General features: G+C 47.9%; 8 protein-coding genes across 8 annotated transcripts; 1 reads left to right on the top strand and 7 right to left on the bottom strand.

Moving 5' to 3' along the window:
* Positions 1 to 548: 548 nt before the first annotated feature.
* N7516_001495 (YbhB/YbcL family Raf kinase inhibitor-like protein) lies at positions 549 to 1,185 on the bottom strand (the record flags this gene model as incomplete). The annotated part of the gene is made up of 2 exons (XM_057214217.1): positions 549 to 952; positions 1,065 to 1,185. The coding sequence occupies 2 exons, from the start codon at positions 1,183 to 1,185 to the stop codon at positions 549 to 551; spliced, it is 525 nt and encodes a 174-aa protein (XP_057076100.1).
* Positions 1,186 to 2,848: 1,663 nt separating this feature from the next.
* N7516_001494 (uncharacterized protein) lies at positions 2,849 to 3,199 on the top strand (the record flags this gene model as incomplete). Its single annotated transcript, XM_057214216.1, has 2 exons — positions 2,849 to 3,062; positions 3,114 to 3,199. The coding sequence occupies 2 exons, from the start codon at positions 2,849 to 2,851 to the stop codon at positions 3,197 to 3,199; spliced, it is 300 nt and encodes a 99-aa protein (XP_057076099.1).
* A 2,659-nt stretch (positions 3,200 to 5,858) lies between these two features.
* On the bottom strand, positions 5,859 to 6,565 carry N7516_001493 (BTB/POZ domain-containing protein; the record flags this gene model as incomplete). Its single annotated transcript, XM_057214215.1, has 2 exons — positions 5,859 to 6,465; positions 6,522 to 6,565. The coding sequence occupies 2 exons, from the start codon at positions 6,563 to 6,565 to the stop codon at positions 5,859 to 5,861; spliced, it is 651 nt and encodes a 216-aa protein (XP_057076098.1).
* Positions 6,566 to 7,455: 890 nt separating this feature from the next.
* Positions 7,456 to 9,636, bottom strand: N7516_001492 (lipid-binding SYLF domain-containing protein; the record flags this gene model as incomplete). The annotated part of the gene is made up of 1 exon (XM_057214214.1): positions 7,456 to 9,636. One exon carries the CDS (start codon positions 9,634 to 9,636, stop codon positions 7,456 to 7,458), a length of 2,181 nt encoding a protein of 726 aa, XP_057076097.1.
* Positions 9,637 to 11,391: 1,755 nt separating this feature from the next.
* Positions 11,392 to 12,523, bottom strand: N7516_001491 (electron transfer flavoprotein subunit beta/FixA family protein). The gene is made up of 3 exons (XM_057214213.1): positions 12,423 to 12,523; positions 11,609 to 12,257; positions 11,392 to 11,550 (listed from the first exon to the last, which is right to left on the bottom strand). The coding sequence occupies exons 1-3, from the start codon at positions 12,471 to 12,473 to the stop codon at positions 11,468 to 11,470; spliced, it is 783 nt and encodes a 260-aa protein (XP_057076096.1). The 5' UTR covers positions 12,474 to 12,523; the 3' UTR covers positions 11,392 to 11,467.
* A 1,044-nt stretch (positions 12,524 to 13,567) lies between these two features.
* tah18 (NAPDH-dependent diflavin reductase) lies at positions 13,568 to 16,047 on the bottom strand (the record flags this gene model as incomplete). Its single annotated transcript, XM_057214212.1, has 5 exons — positions 13,568 to 15,062; positions 15,126 to 15,224; positions 15,274 to 15,449; positions 15,511 to 15,727; positions 16,031 to 16,047. The coding sequence occupies 5 exons, from the start codon at positions 16,045 to 16,047 to the stop codon at positions 13,568 to 13,570; spliced, it is 2,004 nt and encodes a 667-aa protein (XP_057076095.1).
* Positions 16,048 to 16,335: 288 nt separating this feature from the next.
* On the bottom strand, positions 16,336 to 17,241 carry N7516_001489 (DNA-directed RNA polymerase III subunit C31; the record flags this gene model as incomplete). The annotated part of the gene is made up of 3 exons (XM_057214211.1): positions 16,336 to 16,709; positions 16,780 to 17,026; positions 17,134 to 17,241. The coding sequence occupies 3 exons, from the start codon at positions 17,239 to 17,241 to the stop codon at positions 16,336 to 16,338; spliced, it is 729 nt and encodes a 242-aa protein (XP_057076094.1).
* A 305-nt stretch (positions 17,242 to 17,546) lies between these two features.
* Positions 17,547 to 19,496, bottom strand: N7516_001488 (uncharacterized protein; the record flags this gene model as incomplete). Its single annotated transcript, XM_057214210.1, has 1 exon — positions 17,547 to 19,496. One exon carries the CDS (start codon positions 19,494 to 19,496, stop codon positions 17,547 to 17,549), a length of 1,950 nt encoding a protein of 649 aa, XP_057076093.1.
* Between the last annotated feature and the right edge of the window lie 40 nt (positions 19,497 to 19,536).

Here is a 19,536-nt window from a genome sequence, read left to right as displayed (position 1 = left end):
GATGAAAAAGAAAGCTCGCACTAATTCTGATTCTAGGAGAGCATTGAAAGAAGAACCAAAGATGAAGTACCTACGGAAATAAACCTAAACCATCGTTATGGGAGAAGCGGATTGCCCTTTTAAACATATTGGGCACTGCAACAATGGGATTGTCAGTCAAACAACCAACAAAGAAATCATCCAACGCCCGTTTCAAGCCCCCGGCCTTCTCCTTCGATGCCTGAGGTTAAAGGATGTAGGCACATGCCCGAAAATATCTAGCGAATTTCTACAGTTGAAGTGGTTTATGGGGAAGCCCTTTGTGGATATATTACAGTCAAGAGAACAATCCTTGAACACCTACAGCATAGCACCTTATTTCGAGAACTTGAGAACTCGAGAGTTATTGATTAATTTAACCAAAGCAAATCAGCATCCATTAGCTAAAAATTAGTGAAACTAGGTTGTTCCGTTTGGACTCGAGAATGGAAACTAGCACAAGAACCATCATATCCTCCCCTTCGAACTTCATCAAACCACAAATCCGATTAATCTTGATAAAGAACCGACTAGTTGCATGTGAAATAGTTGAAAGCCACAAGAGGACCAAGCTTGATACTCTCCGCCCAAGCATCAAGATCGTACCGAATGCGATTCGAATTGCCAAACTTCTTGCCAGCGGCAGGCGCATGGGCCGTGAGATCAAAGCCCGCAGGCTGTTCGTAAAGGAAAAACATGTACCGATGAGGTGCACTCATGGGAGGAGGAGCGGGGCCGATGTAATTGGCGATGAAGGGTGCGTCAGACACAAGCACACCTTCGCTGGTGACCTTGATATCGGACTGGATCCAGTGAAGGATGGGTCCCAGGATTCCGAAGGAAGGGAAAGGTGCGTCAGTATCCAAGCTCACGACCAGGTAGGTGCTGGTGGGGTTGGCGCCGGCGAAGGAGAGCTTCGGGGGCTCTTGGGCGGCTGTGGTTTTTGTCAGTTCATATCTCGATATTCGATTGCCTATCACACGACTTGGGGAGGGGAGATAAGGGAGAGAAGGGAAGAGGATGCCAGGAAATGGACCGGTCCGTACCTTTGCGGGGGAGCCATGTGCCTGGCTGGACGCTCTCATGGCTGCCAATGGTCAAGCCAAGGACCTTGGACTTGTCCTCGATGAGAGCCAAGCCCGCTTTGACGTGGTTATCCGAAGGCATTTTGGATGGAATGAACCTGGACGATGATGAAAGGTTGAGAGATGAGATCTTGGAGTGATGGAACAAAGGATTTCCAGGTACCCATGTGTCTCCTGCCAAAATAAAGTTGTACAAGCTTCGGACTTAGCACGGAGATACCGTTCTTTCTCTTTTGGGTACCGAGGTATTTCTACACATACATACCTACGTACCTAGGTACATATGTAACTAACTAGTTATGTAACTGTATGTAACTGTATGTACACGTAGTACGAAGCCTATTTCCGGTAAATATTGATGCCTTGATGCCTAGCTTTGGCCTGGTTATTGACCGCTCCTTACACCGCTCTACACAATGTACTGTAAATCATTCTACGACGGACAAATGCCTGAATTTAATGCCTGAATGTCTTGCATTGCATTTGGGGGTGGTTTTGTGTTTGGGTGTTAGACCCTCGCAAGCGAGGGTCCCTTTTTTTGCTTAGAAAAGAAGTGGGGCCGGTTAGGCGCCGTAACCCATAAAAATGAAGCTTTTGATCCCTATACAAACGGCGATATCTCTATGTTTTTAGATGGTTTGTAGGTGCCAAAAATGAAGTTTTTCATCTGCATACGAATGGCAGTATCTCCATATTTTTAGACGGTTTATAAGTGTGAAAGATGAAGTTTTTGATCCCATACAAAGTGAGATGAGATATCTCTACTGACACTTGCAAACCACTAGAAAACATAGAGATATCTGAATTTGTTTGAGAAGAAAAACTTTATTTTTGATACTTCCAAACTGTCTAAGAATGTCAAGATATCTCTATTTGTATGCTGATGAAAAGCTTCATTTTTGATACTTGCAAACCGCCATAAAACATGGAGATATCTGCATTTGTATGCTGATGAAAGGCTTCATTTTTTGAGAGTTGTAAGCGCCAGCAAAATCAGGCTACTTTGTATTGGAAGTGTCATGGTAATTCAGGTATTTTAATTCTTCTGCCGGTTGTAATTCAGGCCGCCAGGCCATATCTAGGCATCAAGGCATGAACATTTACCGGAAATAGGGTTTTGGCAGCTGGCGCCTATACCGCTTCGTACACATAGGAAACATGAATACATGTACATGTTCAATTTTGCAACTAACTAACTATGTTGTTAAGAATACTTGATCAACCACAGTAGGAATAATAAATGCAAACAGTACAAGCAACAAGAAATCCCGAGTACTGTTTGAAAATAAAAATAAAAATAAAAATACCACGCAGAAACGCAGAGACAGATCAGGGAAGCTGTGGACACGGGGCAATCCTCACTTCGGCGTGAGTGATCTCTTTGATATCCTCAAAAATATCAAATATGCAGGATATCGACATTGTGTTCTTCCGGATGTTGCTGCTGTTCAAGAGCCGCTGTTCAAGACCCCAAAGACCTCGCCCGTGGACGTATACACCCACGAACCAGAATAGCCGGGCTTAATCCTCTACAGCAAGCAACATCTTGTCAAGCAAGAGCACTTTCTGCTTGGGAGGTGCCATTTTCTCAGATCAGTTGAAAAAGGCTAGCAAATGGCTGGGAAAAGGATCCCTGAACTGAGTCTGAAGTGAATCTGAAGTGAATCTGAAGTGAATCTGAAGTGAATCTGAAGTGAATCTGAAGTGAATCTGAAGTGAATCTGAAGTGAATTATATTAAATTGTATGGTAACTAGTGGAGTCGTATATCCCGGTGTAAGCATCGGTATCCACGATACTTATACTTCGGCCGGAACATCCACACTGGGTGGTCTTGTCCAGCTCCAGCTGCCCAGCGAATCGCGATGGCGCACCTATGGTCTAACTTGCTTCTACGCCGTTTGGCCCCCGGAAGAGAATCGCTCGAAACGAATGCTACAAATTGCAGGAGCAGAAACCGGTAAGTGAGGATCTCCTATATGCAACTTCCCAGCTAATATGGTGATTATAGCGCTTTCGAACTGGGAGTACGGACTACGGCCCCCTCAGACTCGAACCCCCACCCTCCGCTATTGCCAGAAAGATCTTGAGAGTTAATCATCCATCTTTGAGAGAACTCCGACGTACTATCACCTTGACAGATGATGCTATCGAAAGCTCCAGGACCAATGAATTTCTCGAGCTGGAAGCAACCCAAAGGGCAATTAATGAGGGGGAAGACTTGTGGATGCCAGAATCCGCCGCCAGACGTTACAAAGCAGTAGAACCCTCCAAGCCGCGCGCCAAAGCAGTCAAGTATGGACTGGGCCTTGGTTGACGTCGCCCCTGGCCGAATCCAGGCACAGATGCATGGCGATGAGGTTGACGGTAATCGGGTAAGATTAAATGGGTTATGATGACATTCATGGGAACAAAACGAACTGAGTTCTCTACGGTTTACGAGTTTGTCGAAGCCGTAATAAAGCGTCACAAAGCTGCGAATGACCTCAAAGCAAACCTTCACCCATGTCTTGCTATGGTCATGATGATGACTCAACTCCAGGAGATCCCTGAGATGCAGAGCGCGATTGTCATTAAGACCGTTGAATTAAGGAGCTATAGTGATCCAGCTAAGCAGATCACTATGACGGATTTCCTAAGATGCGGTTCTGAGATGCAGGACAAAGCTCGCCTGATTGGCATCGACGGGGGCGTTAGTGCTAGCGCCACAAAGGCTTCTAGGTTTCAACAACAATCATCTCATCAACCATCATCAGCAGTTAGCCAGAATACATTGCATTGCTGATCTCTTCCCTTCTCTTGACTCGCTGTCAGGTTATTTAGGATTTTGATTCCGTGGCTAATGTATGGTCCTTCTAGCCTTTCCATCGCGATTCCACTACCTTCACCCTGCCCCGGGAACTCCTCTTCAACCCCCAGCTGCAGGTTGATCCCCCAATGAAGCTCTACAAGTCAGGACGCTCAACTGGAACCACTTATGGTTACTACAACGGTCTCGCGACGGTGGAAATCCGTGGTCTGATAACGTCAAACGGGGGATTTCACAAGGTCGTTACATGGGAGCATGCAATCGCGGGATCTTCAGATTCACTTCAGATTCAATTTTTAATTTCGCTGCGCTTCTTCACCTCTTAGCTCCTCTTCAACAATTATTTTAACTCGACTCTCATCCAATCTTCGACTCTTTGCTACATCTTCGGCACTTCTCTACATTTTATCTGACGCTGTTTCAACGCTTCCTCTACTCCCGTCTTCAGATCTGTCTTTCTGTGACAGCCTCTAGACACCTTCACAATGTTGCCTACGTCTTCAGTCGCATCCTCGACCTTTAGTAGGGTCAGTGCCCACGCACTTAGTTTCTCTTCCGCTTCCTCCACTTCCTCTCCGTTTAGCGGAGCTTCGCATATCGATCATCGTGGCTTTCTCAAGTCCTCCCGTCGTACGGGTGGGCCAGTCTTGACTTCTCTCCCAACGTGGACGACAGAGAACACATTTACCGACAGTCCAGCGCAGATTCACGACCGTGCGAGAAAAATACTAGGTGATCTCAAAATCAAGTTCCCCGTTGTGGTTTTGAAAGGCCGCACATCAAAAGTTGACCCTGAGCCTATGTTACAACCTGCCCCTGGACTGGCGAGTTACACACTAGGCCAAAAGACCATTATATCTGAGCATTCATTACGCTCAGATAGACCAGTTTACGATATATATATATAGTGCATGACATGACACCCTACGCCAATTCCCACCGTTCGTGTCCTCATGCCAGACCACCCGCAGCCTGGTCTCTGGTATCAGGCTGCCAAACAGATCCATCGCGATTTGCAGCCCTGCCTACCTAGAATGTCCGTCGAGATTATCGAAGAGAAGTTATACGACGGACTGCATTGTTTCCCCATGGAGCGGGGACCCACTCCATATATTCCAAAAGGAAGAAAATTGCTGAAACTATTCTGACGAACCTCGATATTCGGGAGTGGACAGGTATAGAGTGCTGGCGGTATGGAACCAATACCGCCGGACACCTGAACCCTGTCACCATAATAGTGGAGGTTGATAAGACGTCCACCGGGTCTTTTCTCACCGCAGTTCAGCTCATTCGGGGCATACTTGCCCACTTTAGTGAAGCTAGAGTTGATGTCCTGTCCATGAAGGACGGGAAGCAACCCCTGGTGGAAAATCCAACTGTACATCGCGATGCTTGTATGTAGTTGAAGAAGGAAGAATTCAGAACTGCCAAGTCTACGCTAATATTTGCTAGCGCGGTGTATTGCATATACCATCTACACCAATTTGTAAGTTCATTGGTAAGAAAAACATAGTATTTGGATGAAATAAAATGCCAAGATTACTAGCTTAAACGTATAACTATGCAGTGTTACACATAACTATTGCAATTAGATGGAAGTGGAAGCTGATTATGATAATCAACAATGACGAGGAGTTTCTAGGTGTAGCCTGATCTAACCAGGCATTATCACAAGATATTCGAGAGATAATTTCCATCTAGCTACTAAACTTCGTCCTCAAGGGGAATTGTTCGAAATTCAGTTACACGCTCAGCTCTCCGCATGCAGACCCAAAGTATGATAGAAATGTGTAACTCGTAAAGCAGAGCTAAACGGAGCTCGTTCATAACAAAGTTGGAGAATGACAGAATTTAGGGAAGCCCGGTGAAGATTGGTAACATTGTCACACTGGAGTAGCCGTAGATATGTTGGAATTGAACATAGAGGTATGGGTTAGGCCCTCTAGGTCAACTTCCCGAGGGATCCAGAAAATAATTGGACGCTTCAATTGGCCTGGGAGGAGACAATCTTTTCTTCATGAGACCTTCAACAACCGAATAGAGAAATTCCTCTGGGAATCCTTTGTTGAGCTTTCTGGGTAAAATTTCCACATAGATATCCACAAAGAGCTTGCGGATTTTAGCGGACTCGGTCGTGTTGTCGTAGGCATAACTGATCGAGCGTGAATCGGGATAGCGGGAAAATCCATTTGTATCGGCTTTTTCGACAATAGCCTGGATTGTTGAATTCTGAAACTCGACATCGAGCAACTTGTCACCGAGCACATATGCCTTAGCAAGATGAAATTGCTCCCTGGTATTGTTAACTCCTGCTTCATTCATCGTTGGACATGGAACAATGACAGGGATTTGGCCAGCGTAAAGCCAGTGTGTGTATAGAGCAAATATCCGCGGGTCATCTTCTGGGAGTGCAACAGTATGTTCCTCGGACTCCTTCCACTGCCCTGACAAGGCCCTGTTGAAAAAAAGAGAAGACGCGCAGATAAGTGATTCGTGGACATAAAAACGTTCCTCCCGGCGTCCGACCGTGATCGTCACTATTGGTCCTTGAAACCTAAGTCAAATTAGTAGCGGTAAACATTTTTTTTTTTTTTTAATCACGATACTTACCTGTTGATGTCGGCTTGTAAGCCCCGGACGGGGGCCTGGGCCATCTTGCTTTTCTTCGTGAACTGGATCTTCACTGCGGCGACTGGGTCGAGCCAGCTCCTGATCACACTTCAGATGTCTGGGGTGCTTTGAGGGATGCGTAAGAGATCTAGGGCATTCTCTTGGGTGGATAGCACTTGTTAAGACTGGAGTGAACGAGTGCTCGATGCTCAGTCGAACTGGTGATATCGTATGGAATATTTGCAAAGGTTATGTAGTAATGTTGAGGTGAGATCTCTCGGGTTGATGGTGAGAGAGGATGAATGGTGAGGGGATGAAAAAAGAGAAGTAACCTTGGAAGGAAAAGTAAAGCAAACAACTTGTATACTACTGCATATGAATACAACATACACGAAGCATGGTTGTAGCCTAAAGCTGCAGGCACCAATGCATCAAATGCACAACCTCGGGATAATGTTCGGATGAGACGTACTACTAGAACCATTTGATAGACTTGCACGGGATAATTATTTTAATTGACTAAAACCAAAGGTAATAAAAGTCAAAGAACAGTATATAAAAGAGTGTGTTCCAAGTCCAGGAAACAGGATATAATGCAACTCGAGCGAAAGCTCTCCAAATAAAGAACAATGAAGCCAAAGATTCCTTCCCCATTGACCTGATCCAGAAAAAAAAAAATACAAATACCCCAACTCGCTAAGATGCAAACACGCTAAAATCAATGGCAGGAAACCAACAACATAAAACCCTTCTTCTGGAGGCTGGAAGGGAGATATGAGAGATGGGGATGGGAGACACATAAAAAGGCGGAGCCTGGATGACCCAAGGACTCCCAAATGAGTCAGATGTGTATAAAACGCGTATGAGGTATCGTGACAAGGTGGAAAAAATGAGGAAACAAAAAAGCCGAGACATTTTTAAATCAAAAGCAGATTCACTCAGCCCTGGCATGGGGCAAGGTGGTATCGGTGGTATCGATTTTAGTCCCACCGGGGGACTCGTTGTGTTCTTCGCTATCATCAGGGATGGGTGAATATGACTTTCCAGACTTCTGCCCTTCGGGTTGCTCGATCCCAGCTTCAAGCTTAGCTTCGATCTTGTCGAGGGTCTCTTCGACCTCCGGGGTATCCTCGATATTAGGTGCAAGCTTAGGGACATCGGGGGACTTCACGAATCGAGGAGATTGCTCAGGTTCAAGGTCCTTCTCGTCTTCTTTGCCCGCCTTGATCTCCTGCTCGGCGGCATCGGCGGTCTCGGTGGCAGTGTGGTCTTCGAGGGTAATGACGTTATCTTCCATCTCCGACTTGGTGTCAACAAACTCTTCATCGTCGCTCGTGGCAGGAATACCAGGAGAGGACTTGGCCTTCTCCGAGGATGGAAGCGCGTGTGGGGATCCATCCAACTGCTCGAGATTCTCCGCCTCAGTGACATCCGTGGGTGAGGTGTTATTGCTTGAGTACGAGAGCGCCGTAGGAGATGACGAGGCACGGCTTGATCCAGAGCCTGGGAGGTGGCGTGGGTGTCGTGGAGGCAAGGTAGGCGGAGTGCGCGCGGGGATTGTGACCAGGCGAGCCCGGGTGAAGCTCGGCGACGTAGACTTGGTGTCACGGTCTGTCGTCTGGTGCTCCACCTTTGTGGGCGAGGGCGGAATACTATCCCTAGGTGTGACAGTAGCATTGCCAACCTCATGGACCTCATAGTGCTCGTCGTCGTCCTCAAACTCGGGGTCCTCGTGCGCATCTTCGCAGGCGTTCGCTTTCACTCTCCTATCCTCTGCCTCCTCGCCCTCCAATTGGCGGACCTTCACATGCTCTTCGTTGCCGTGGATAGCAATCGTATCCCAGTGAGAGCCGTCATCCTCAATCCAGGTATTCATCATCAGTGGACGGCCAATAGACGATCCGTTCGCGCTGCGAGAAGATCCACGGCTCACTGATGTGGGCTCAGTTAGCGAGGCGTCATCGGTCTGTGTGCCACGGTCGACACTAGCATAGCTCTTGGAGCTCTGAACACTCGCGCGCCAACTACTGCGCGGCGAGCTATCCATGCTGCGCCGAGAGAAAGTGCTATAAATAGGACTGTCCAGGTTCGGCCGGAATTCAAATGTCTCATGGCTTGGTCTCACCTTTGTGCCGGCCTCGCGGATGAAAAGCCCCTCCGCCTCCAGCGCCTTCACCCCATACGGATCGGGATCGTCCACAGCCGGCACGCCGAAATGTTCTCCGTCTTCCAACAACTCCATATCGCCAGGTGTTTCACCTGGAGGCGGGACAAGACTTTCGTCGACATCAGAGTCGCCTTGTGCAGCCTTCAGGGTTTCCATAAGCGTTTGGAGCTCGTGAGGCGGGTGCCGGACTTTGCCCGATAGAATCTCGTCAACGGATATCCGCTCGCCGTAGAAGCGCTCGTTCTCGTCAGTTCGCTCGATAATGATGGTGCCATCGACAGCAACACCTGCATACAGGCCTTTGCTCTTCATATATGTCCAAATTGGTGCCTGGCGTTTGTGCACTTCGGATTCGAGGACCCCACCCATACCTACGGGTCCCGCGGCTGCGCTGACCTCCCCGCCGAGCGTGCAACGGAATTTCTTGAATGCTTCCAGGGCCTCATGGGTGTTGATGATTACCACGCAGTCATAAATGTCCACTCCAGCGAGAAAGCCTATCCCGGCTGTGTGTAGCATGATACCAGATGGCGGGCTCCATGCGCCGGTCTCGGGGAGGCGACCTATCAGTACGCCACTACCGCCAGAGCCACTCATCCATAGACCTGTGCGCATGGTCGTGAAGATGGCGACGCCCTTGGCATTTTTGAGGACTTGTGCTGGGATCTTCTGGATAACGCGTTGCTTGCCCTTGGGGCGATTGATCTTGCCATCCTCGTCGACGCCGGTTGTGGAATCGGGGGCATAGAAGCCTTCTTTGCAGAAGCTGCGTAGGATGCGCGCGGCTTTGTCGGCTTCCTTGTCGAGTGTCATGGGCCAGAAGGCTTCGGCGCCCAGTTTGTGCGATAGGCGATTAACGGGGCCGCCGAGCTTGTCGACGGTGTCCCATGCTTTGTCGAAGCCTTTTTTTGAGATGCTTTTGGTCTTCTCCCACCGATTTGGAGACATGGTGGCTGCCAGATAGAAGAGATGGCCGCCAGGCAGAAAAGACTTTCAAAGTTATTATAGGGCAATTGAAGAAGGATGAAGAATTCGGATGCGCTTTGCGCCGCAAAAAGGCTGATTAAGGTGGGGATCTATACAATTACTGAAACACGACTTGCGCCGCGAACAGCAGAATCCCGAGAGATTCTTAAATCGGGGAATGTATCGAGGGAGGTGAGATCTGCGTAACCCAGGAATGCGGGGAGGAATGCGTTGGAAAGTTTCTAGGAAATATGGAAAGAAAGTATACGAGATTCCAAGATTATAGAAGGGATGGAAGGAAATGAAGGGAAGAAATAGAAGACGATTTCCAATCCGGGTCAGACGGAAAGGGTTTTGAATATTTCAAAGAGTCTGGACCAAGAACAACCCGGTGGACAATATGGATTTTTCCATGGTTCCAAGGTTCGGAGAGGCAAGGTCATCATCCATGGATCAGCTGTTTTTTTTTTTTTTTGGTTTTCTGTTTGGTTTTTTTTAATTTGTCCGTTTTTTTCTCTTTACTGTATTCGTATATGTATCTATCCGGAGTACTCCGTACTATTGTACATAGTAGTATTATAGACGAATCTATTGATATTATTGCCTATGACATTTGGAATAATTATCTGACCTCTTGTACATCCAACTCTTTAGAAATGACCAGTCCAGATAATCACATACCTCGTAACCCCACCTGGAAAATTTAAAAAGCCCTGGTCTCCAAGGCTAGAACGCGTTGTCAAGAGTATTTCTTTAGATATTTATTAGTATCTATTTATTTTTACATATCTACTTCTATTGTAGTATTCCGTGCCTAAAAAAAAAAAAAAAAAAATTATACATTGTTATTGTTAATTTATCCCTTTGATCTTGATTTATCTTCAAGCCCCAGTGGATCTCTCAGATGACAGCTCAACCTAGGCTGAATAGATCGACCACGCTATAGGCAATGGCAATGTACGCATCCGTCGGCTCGGTTTTCCTTCTACTCCGCACGGAATAGTAATTTGAGATTAGATATCTTTTCAGCTCATTGCCAGCGCATCATCTAGCGTATCCCCAGGCTGCGGAGTATAATAATGCAAGATCTTTTTCTATAACACATCTACGCTAATGTACTTGGCCCGATGGGGACCTTCAACAATTATGCACCATATCCTTATATACCATACCTACTTGGTGCTTTTGAGATGTTAATCAATCGTTAAAAAAGAAAGATCTTCGAATTGTGAGGCTCTCGGAACATTTCATCACCAATCGGGGAGAGTTGGGTACTATGGCTGACAATAGAGGTATTGCCTCGGGCTGAGATGCAACTTGGGCGCTGTAGAGTTCCGATTGGTTAGTTTTGCCAGCATTCAATAAATAAACCATCCGAGGTTAGTTAGGTTGGGAAGAACGATACATATGGCCATCCCTATACGGGTGGCTATTACTTCGTACATACTTCCTCTCAACCGCAGATGAGATCTAGCCACTCTAGCGCCGCTGTGGCGGATGATGATCCACGATGTTGCAGTAGTGTGGCCCCCCTGCGAACTACCTAGGTATGACTATGCTTACAGAAAGGATCCCTAATTGAACATGCCAAATTGGAACTAGTGGACCTAGTACACACTATCAATTATAAAGAATATGTTTATCATTCATATAAAGATCTAGCATCCAATACATGCACACATGCCTCGCCACACAGCATGGTCGTCAAAAACCCGTGGGAGAAATGCACAAGACGAATCCAAATTTAGTGGGTAACATTTCAAAGGCGATGGTATAGAAAATCAGGGTAATCAAGAACAGGCTTAGCGCGCATTTACAACGCACCCAGCTCCTTAAGCTTGGAGACAAGGCCATCGACATCCTCGACCTTGCCACCACCCTTTCGTGGCGCGGGTTCTACAGAACATTAGCACAATCCCACGAACGAAATAGCAGAACCACGAGAAGCACATACCTGTAACCTTCAGAGTCTTCAACCGCCGTGTGTCTTCGACACCGAGATCGGCAAGAGTCTTCTTCTCAAGGGGCTTCTTCTTGGCCTTCATAATGTTGGGCAAGCTAGCGTACCGCGGCTCGTTCAATCGCAGATCCGTAGTAATAACCATAGGTAGCTTGGCGCGGAGAGTCTCAACACCACCATCGACCTCGTGGGTAATCTCAACAGTGCCAGCATCATCCTTAATGTCAACTTTGCTGGCCTGCGTAGCCTGGGGCCACCCAAGGAGACCAGCAAGCATCTGACCAGTCTGACCCTGGTCACCGTCAATGGCCTGCTTACCGAGCAGCACAAGGTTCACATTCTGCTCCTTAACAACGGCCCGCAACATCTTGGCGATGGTCAGTGGCTCCGGGCCACCGTCGCCTTTCTCCGGTACGTCAATGTGGAAGGCTCGATCAGCACCCATGGCCATGGCGGTGCGGAGAACGTCAGGGCATTTCGGACCGCCGGCGGAAAGTGCGAGGATATCTTCGACCTTAATGGGGCCCTTGCGCTCGCGAAGGCGGACGGCCTCTTCGATTGAGAGCTCGTCAAATGGGTTCAGAGAGTGCTTGACACCAGCGGTTTCGACACCGGTCTGGGCTTTGTTGATGCGGGGTTTGATCTATTGGATTCAAAGGTCGGTGTCAGAGTCGTGATATCTCAATTCCAGGGTGAGTGGTGTGGTGGGGGGTCATGGAGACCCTGTTGGCTGAAAGGTACAGCTCCGAGCATCGGTCGCCCGAAGCTGCACTTGGAGGGGCCATGGTTGAATTGGCATTTGACTTACCGCATAGTCGATCACGCGCTTGACGGGCACCAATATCCTTAGGCCACTCATTTTGTGTAATCAGTAGTCGAGCAACGGCCAATTCCTGTGATGTAAAGAAGTTTGGAGACTCGGAGGAAGAAAGCGTGCGGTGACGGAGTGCCAAGAAATCAAAAACGCCGACGCGGCCCGAGTTTAACCCTCGTCGCACCACGGACTCCTCATGCACCGTCAGCTTTTGCGGCCATGGTGATAACAAGCGCATGGGGTCGGAGCAACGAGACCGTGTACATTTTACAGGCATCGAGGAGCCTTTGGAGATCTGTGTTGCTAAGGCTTGACTTTTGTTTCAGCGTAGTTTCAAGTTGTCTACCCTACCAGCAGTTGCTGGAAACTGCATTGTACAATGCAATGTGCCTAGTATGTCTATTAGATATGGCGGCAATTCATAGATCAGGAGTGCAACTGTACCCGAAGACACAAGAAGGGAATACAGCAAGGAGCTTATGTGCGGAGTAGTATATACTCATTTAATAACATATCCATGGATGTATATTAGCTTACTTCATTGTACTACGCGTTGACGATCTCTTCCTCTATTCACATCACCGTTCGTAATCAGATAGACCGTATCAAAATAAACAACAGGGATTCCAAGTCATAAGAGATTTGTCTAAAGAAGAGAATAGAAGAACAAGACACAAGACAAGCCTAATGAGAATATAAAAGGATGGCAATTAGCTCTGGAAGTAATATGGGGTTGCTGATGGCCGCAATGGCTAGCCGCATTCACACCACCGAACCTGCCGAGGTTAACCATTCAGCCTACATATTGTGATGATGAATACTGTTTTGCATTTGATAAGACTACTGGTCTCAGCTGGCTCGCTACCATAATGAATAGTGCGGCTATCCCACATGAGCTTTTCATGGGCGACTGCATAGGCACTGAAGGTGTTGATTATGCTCTGGACAGGGAGGTTCTTGGGCAACCACGTCTCTGGGTTTTCATAAGATAATTGGCTGTTGCGTCTAATAAGATTGTCTTGCATCGAAAATTGTGACCTGCTAATATATATCCGTGAACATTTTTCCATAAATACATGTACACATAGATGGAAGATGTCCCATATTCCGCTATGATGAAAACCAAATTTTCACACTAATCACCAAGTTTCTTGTTTGTAGCGACCGATTTGTTCCATGCCAATGAGATAGCCCTCGGCCTGGGAACGAGTGAAAGGCTGCTCTGGTGAAGGGGCCCCTCCATGCTGGAAGGCTTCGATGAGCGCCTCGCGTACAGCTTGAGGCATGCGACCCGAGGAACCACAAATATAAACCGACCCCTGCATATCATGCAACACACGGAAGAAGAGCGGGAAGTTCTCGCGCACGGTATCTTGCACGTAGACTTTGCGTTGCTGATCACGCGAAAAAGCCGTAAGTACCTGCAACGGGATGAGCTTGCTGAGCTCCGTCCACTCTTTCTCGAAGAAGAAGTCGGATTCTCGGTTTCGGCCTCCATACAGAAGAATGGTAGGGCCAATTGGTGGATTGACGCCGGGGTTTTGCTCGCGGTAAGCCTGCACAAGTGCTGCTTTCTCCCAAAGCATAGAGCGAAGGGGTGCAATTCCGGTGCCCGGTCCAATTAGCACGGTTGCTGCAGTCAGTTGCTGGACTGAAGATTTGAGACCGCCGGGCTGTAGCTGGATTTGGAGGGTGCTACCTGGCCGCAGGACGGAGAGATATTTGGTACAGACTCCCTCGCGAATTCTCTTAATCACTGTCTGGTATTTGACAATGGCAATGAGTAGTTCGAATTGTGTACTGCCATCAGCAGTCTGCTTGCGTTTTCCGCCGCTGGCAATGCTAAACTGGCGGGCACGCATGGCCGGGATAACAGATATTGCGTGTTGCCATGGAATTTTGACAGTATCGAACTCATGCAGGATCTCAAGTATACTACGCCGTGGGCGTGTCGTGTAATCCCATAGCTCGTCGAGATATTCGGGATTTGTAAATTCTAGTAACCGTTCTTTGTGCATTTCATCGTGGGTGTAATGTGCGATTGTGGAGAAGAAGGACCGACGGGGTATCCCTTTGATGTCAAGATAGTCTACAAGGAGGGCACGGAGAGTTAGGTTGGGATATGAGTCCAGGTCAGGAATGGGTGGCGGTGATGGAATATCTCCTGTTGGAACAAGACAGATTGGTCGATCTGCCTGGTCGTTCCAACCCATCAAATCAATAAGGGCTTGGACATCAATCGCAGAGCTTTTCGGTGTAATGGCGATCATGTCCCCAGGAACGTACGAGACAAAGTCTGGGACGGTCAGGGTGATGTGGCGCACATCCTGCCAATGCTTTTGCGGAGTCACGCGCCGATTTTCAGTCAATGTCGCACATAGTGTCTGTGGGATGGGTCGGGAGTCATGGTCCAGATGGTGTAGTCCCGGATATTCATCCGCAGAAGCTTCATGTTCATTTGCGACGGCAGCTTGGGGAATTGGGGCGGAAACTTTCTCTCCTGCTAATTGTAATTTCCACTTCGGTGGGAGCTGCACATCGTCTGGAATCGGGTACTGTCCAGCAGGAAGAGGATGTCTATCCAGCAAATGTTTTCGAAAATCTGTCATCCATGGTAGGAAGCTTCCCTCAAGTCTATCGGTCAAGGCATGTAAGTCGTGAACAGATATCCAGCGTGGGGGTTAAAAAGGTACTGACCCTTCCGGATGTTGCTGGTCTGCTTCGCCAGTGGGATATATCTCATTTGCACCAAGCTGTAATAGTCGTTTATAGAGCTTGCGTATCGCCCAATTGAATCTATCACAATCAGCCATTGAAGCACACAGTAGTGGTATAGTTTGCATACTTGGGATACGAGCTATCTCCCAGCCCGAAGCAAGTGAAATTTATGCCATTCAAAAAGGTAGCAGGTAGCTTCTTCAACAAGAGCGACTTCCAAAAAGACCGTGCATTGGCCGGAAAATCGCCTTGTCCAGTAGTCGAGGTAACAAATATGGTGAGTTTGTATGAGGAAAGGGATTCCTATGATTCCATATACATTAGGCCTCTAGAGGGTCGTTGTCGTTAGTAGATAAGTACTTACCGGCTTACATTGACTCAACTCAGATACATGAGTCGCAAAACGGAGCCGCTCGGTCAAAGCGCCCAATTCCTCGGCCACTTCCTGCGCATTGCCTGTTTCGGAGCCATATAGAATGAGCACGGACCGTTCCAAGGGACGTGGATTTTGGGTGTCGGTCATTCTGCGCTTTAAGGTGAAAGTGTCTGAACAGTCCCTGCTATGCCCCTCCAAAAATCGGCTGACGTCACGCAAAAAAAAAAAACCAATCAATCTTATCGAATACCCCACCGCCCTATCTACCGCCTACCCAATGCTGTTTAGAGCTTCTTGAATATATTGGCATTTGAGGAAGGTAATATAACTAGTTACTCTGGCATCATATCATAAAGTAGGTCAAGGAGGTTGACAAGGGGATGAAACCCCAGGGTGATGATGTACACTTTTTTCAAATCGAATAAGCGTGTAGAAGGATTGACCCCAAATGATGTAGATATGTAAGGGTAGGCCAACTACGAGATGTTTTGTATTGGCCAGCCTTTACTCTAGAACAGTCCTCATGTTAATTCAGAAGTCTTGCCTACTAGACCTTGAAGAAGCTGCAAGTTCTCACTGTTCATTTCACTTGGAGTATACATATGTAGGAATTAGTCAATGCTATGCAAAGTGTTTAGTTTGCCTGCTAATGGGCCGGGTTATTGTAGAGTTATCTGCACTGAACAGGCCGAATAATTCACTGTGGCGTTGAATGTATACAAGGGAGATACCAAAGGGGCATGAATCAGACCGCTGAAGAGCCGTAGTAAGGCTAAATTGAAAGGAAAAAAAAGGGTATCGTGAATCTGCTTCTCAGAAGTCATCGTCGCCACCGCCGCCCCCACCATCTTCATCACCCATATCATCTTCTCCATCGTCGAAGTACTGTTCAGCATTGTAGTCGCCGCCCATTTCATCATCATCTTCGGAGAAGTCATCATCCATAATTTCCTCTTCCTGCTCATCATCCTTATCAAGCAATCCAGCTTCATCTTCATCTGCGTCACCTTCATCCTCGCCTTCACCAACGGCTGTGCGCTTGGCAGGTCCAGCTTCGTCTTCTTCATCTTCAAAACCGCGCTTCACTCCAGCCATTGAAGCCTGGGCCTGGTAGCCATCCAAGGACGAGTCAGGTCGGAAGTTTGGCTGGAGGGTTTGCCATAGCTCGCGGGGGAAGAATTTCAAGACTGAATGGTCCAAGCATGTGGGGTCAGTCGTCTGTAGCCGTAACAAAATCAATGCTGGCTGCAAACTTACAATAAGACCGTCCAGTGATCTTGGGGAGTGTGCGCCGCTTCTTTTGATAACGGCCGGAATAAGTGGGCATGCCATGGAAAGCGTCAAAGTTGGCGCGCGCGGCGCTGCCTTTTTTGGCATTGGAAGATGACGCATCAAGAACAGAGTAGTAGGGACCCTCGTGAAAGCTTTCACGCAACTCTCGGTAGTAGTCTACCTGGGTTTGTTCTGCGAGGCTCAACTTCCGAGCAAAGGGAACAGTGTATTTCTGACGGTATAGGAAGTTAGGATCTGTAGATTTTGACATGATGGAGATTGTTGGACTGAAAGAGGGAGATTTCCTGGAGAGCCAGGCCAAGCAAAAAGCAAACATACAGGGTATAGCGGTGTTGGAGCTGTGTCTGGCTCTCCGCCTGGGTCTGCGTCCCAAGTAAACTCTGTGCCGGGTGGCTTCTTGCCCTTTGGTGGCCCACGGCGTGACATATCGGTGAGAATAGGACGTCAATTAATGTAGGTTAACAAATATGGATCATTTTTCGTGATGTAACTGCGGGCAGATCAATCATGACTCCGGAAAAATACATTTCTTCACCGCCCACCCGAAACAGCACTAGGGCTGGCAGATTCCCTCCCCGCGTGAACGCTAAGATAACAATACGCAGATCTTTACTTTGTACTCCGACAATAGACTATTGAACTTGCAATTGTTTTAATTGAACATGAGACTACATGACAATCATTGAAACTTTTCATGTGCTTTTCATGTGCTTTTCAAATTCATTGTGACATCATAGTCCAGCAGTCACTATCTGAGTACCGCCAGATTGCACGGGTCCCCAGGGACCGTCATTCACACGCTGTTGTAGCGTTCGCATGATATCTTCAAACCCTTCAACCTGGCCATCAGTTTCTTGCAACCGGTTGTGCAACGCTACGAGAACATCATGTTTCGCAGTGGCAACTTTCCAGACAACACTCTGGGAATCACTTGCACCACCCCCGACGAAGTCTGCGTAGGAGCGAGGTGGCTTGAAAAGATATGGGAGAAGGGTGGTCAGGGCAGGTGGAGTGAGAACTGCCCATGCTCCTGAGGTGGGGAAAAATCCATTAGTGGCTGGGGATAGTTGACCCAACCCTTCTTCAGAGGGCAATTGGAACCGTGATGAATTGGTGTTGGCGGGTGCTGAAGGTGAGGGTTTCCAGTTCGCTGTGGTAATAGCTTTCATAAAAGTTATGGCAGACAAAGCAATATCTTTCATCACTAGGACGTCGGCAGCACCCACCACATTGTCCCAGAAAGTGGGGTGTTGGTTGACATAAAGGAAGTAGAGGATGCGCGCTGCAGCTGCTTCGCGGTCCCAGTCAGTTGGAGTTGAGCCGGAGGTGTTCAAATTCATTGAATCAGTAAGTCTAGTTCGCAGAGGTCCGTGGAAAATTCTGGCCAGAACATCCAGAGCTTCGCCGTTTGGAGGATTTGTGGGAATTGCCAGAACCGGGTTTGCACCATGTTTGCCTGCTTCTACGAGAAGTACTCGGGGAAGTGAAGCTAAAATAGCAAGGTGACCTGTTGGTACTTCACCATGTGCCCATTGCGCGGTAGGAATGGCGAGAGACCTGTTGATACGGGAGATAATCCCGTCAAGTAGGGTAGAGGGGTTCTGCAACAAGTGGTTGGGATACATCTCGGCATACCGAGCCACATATGCCATGACTGGGCCGGATAGGTAGAGAAGATCTACCGAGTCCAGCTTGGACTCATCGAGATAATAAGTCAGCACTTTGGAATGCAGTTTGTGTTGGACAAGGAAGTCGAGGGCAGGGGACGAGAAAGTCGAAGTAGACTGCACAGAGCTTCGAGCGACGAGGCCCGGTCCATCGATCTCCAGCAGCTCGCGGAAGAAGTTTAGCAGCGTCATATGCATCAAGACATCGCTCTCTTGAACCATGTGGCAGGTTGTAAAATGTAGGAGACTACTACTCTGGTATTTAGTCTCGATTTCCGGTACTTGGGCTGTTGAAATGATATCCCAGCGTAGTTTTCCGGCTTTCACCAAGAGTGTCATTAGCCTGCCCTGTGCGAGCGTTCTTTCGCGTTTAGAAAGATCACCAGGGGCATCGTTCTGGAGGCTACATAGCCCGAACAATAGACCGTAGACATCCTTATCGGTGAATACCCTCCTCCACAAGAGTCCCTGCCCTGTATGACTTTCATCACCGGTATGCTCATATTCCCCATTTTCCAGGTGATTGGCGACATCGACCTCCAAAAGCGCCCATAATGTATCGAGTGCAGCCTGTGCAACTTCGCCCGAAGACGTTGAAAGCCACAGCTCCACGAGTGAAGCCACCAAATCTGAATCGCCTGCAACTATAGCAGCTTCACTGTATTTTTGTCCGGCTTTAGCCAATAGTGAGAGAGCCAGGAGATTGATTGGTGGTGATGGGGCCTTGAAGCCAGCGACAAGATTGATCGGAGGATCGATAGATTGGAGATCGGTGAAGGTGAAGTAGGCCGTAGCTCTAATTCCGAGGGTTGTAATAGGCGTAGGGTCTTCTTGTAAAACCGGAAGGAGCACAGAAATCTGTGATAGAAGAGTGGCAGGGACCGCAGGGTCGGTAGATTCGACTAGTTGCAACTTCAACTTGTCGATGAGAGGAATGTCCAAGGCAGTGGAGGGGTTCTCCTGGACTTGAGCGAGGTGTGATCTCACTGCATCGAATGTTGAAGGAATTGACATTTTGACTTCTTCAAATATCTTCAGTTCTTCTAAAAACTGG

Source organism: Penicillium verrucosum (genome assembly GCF_028828655.1).
Source record: "Penicillium verrucosum strain IBT 35672 chromosome Unknown utg000001l_segment0_segment0, whole genome shotgun sequence".
NCBI lineage: Eukaryota > Fungi > Ascomycota > Eurotiomycetes > Eurotiales > Aspergillaceae > Penicillium > Penicillium verrucosum.
Note: the sequence above shows the minus strand (reverse complement) of the source record. Positions and strands in the feature narration are given on the sequence as shown.

What these genes read in the sequence shown, in the direction of transcription:
- N7516_001491 (XM_057214213.1), bottom strand. Translation starts at nt 12,473, where the DNA reads ATGAGTGGCCTAAGGATATTGGTGCCCGTCAAGCGCGTGATCGACTAT. An exon ending in AGCGCGTGATCGACTATGCG is followed by an intron (nt 12,258 to 12,422) that starts GTAAGTCAAATG and finishes TGAATCCAATAG; the next exon opens with ATCAAACCCCGCATCAACAA. An exon ending in GAAGACTCTGAAGGTTACAG is followed by an intron (nt 11,551 to 11,608) that starts GTATGTGCTTCT and finishes AATGTTCTGTAG; the next exon opens with AACCCGCGCCACGAAAGGGT.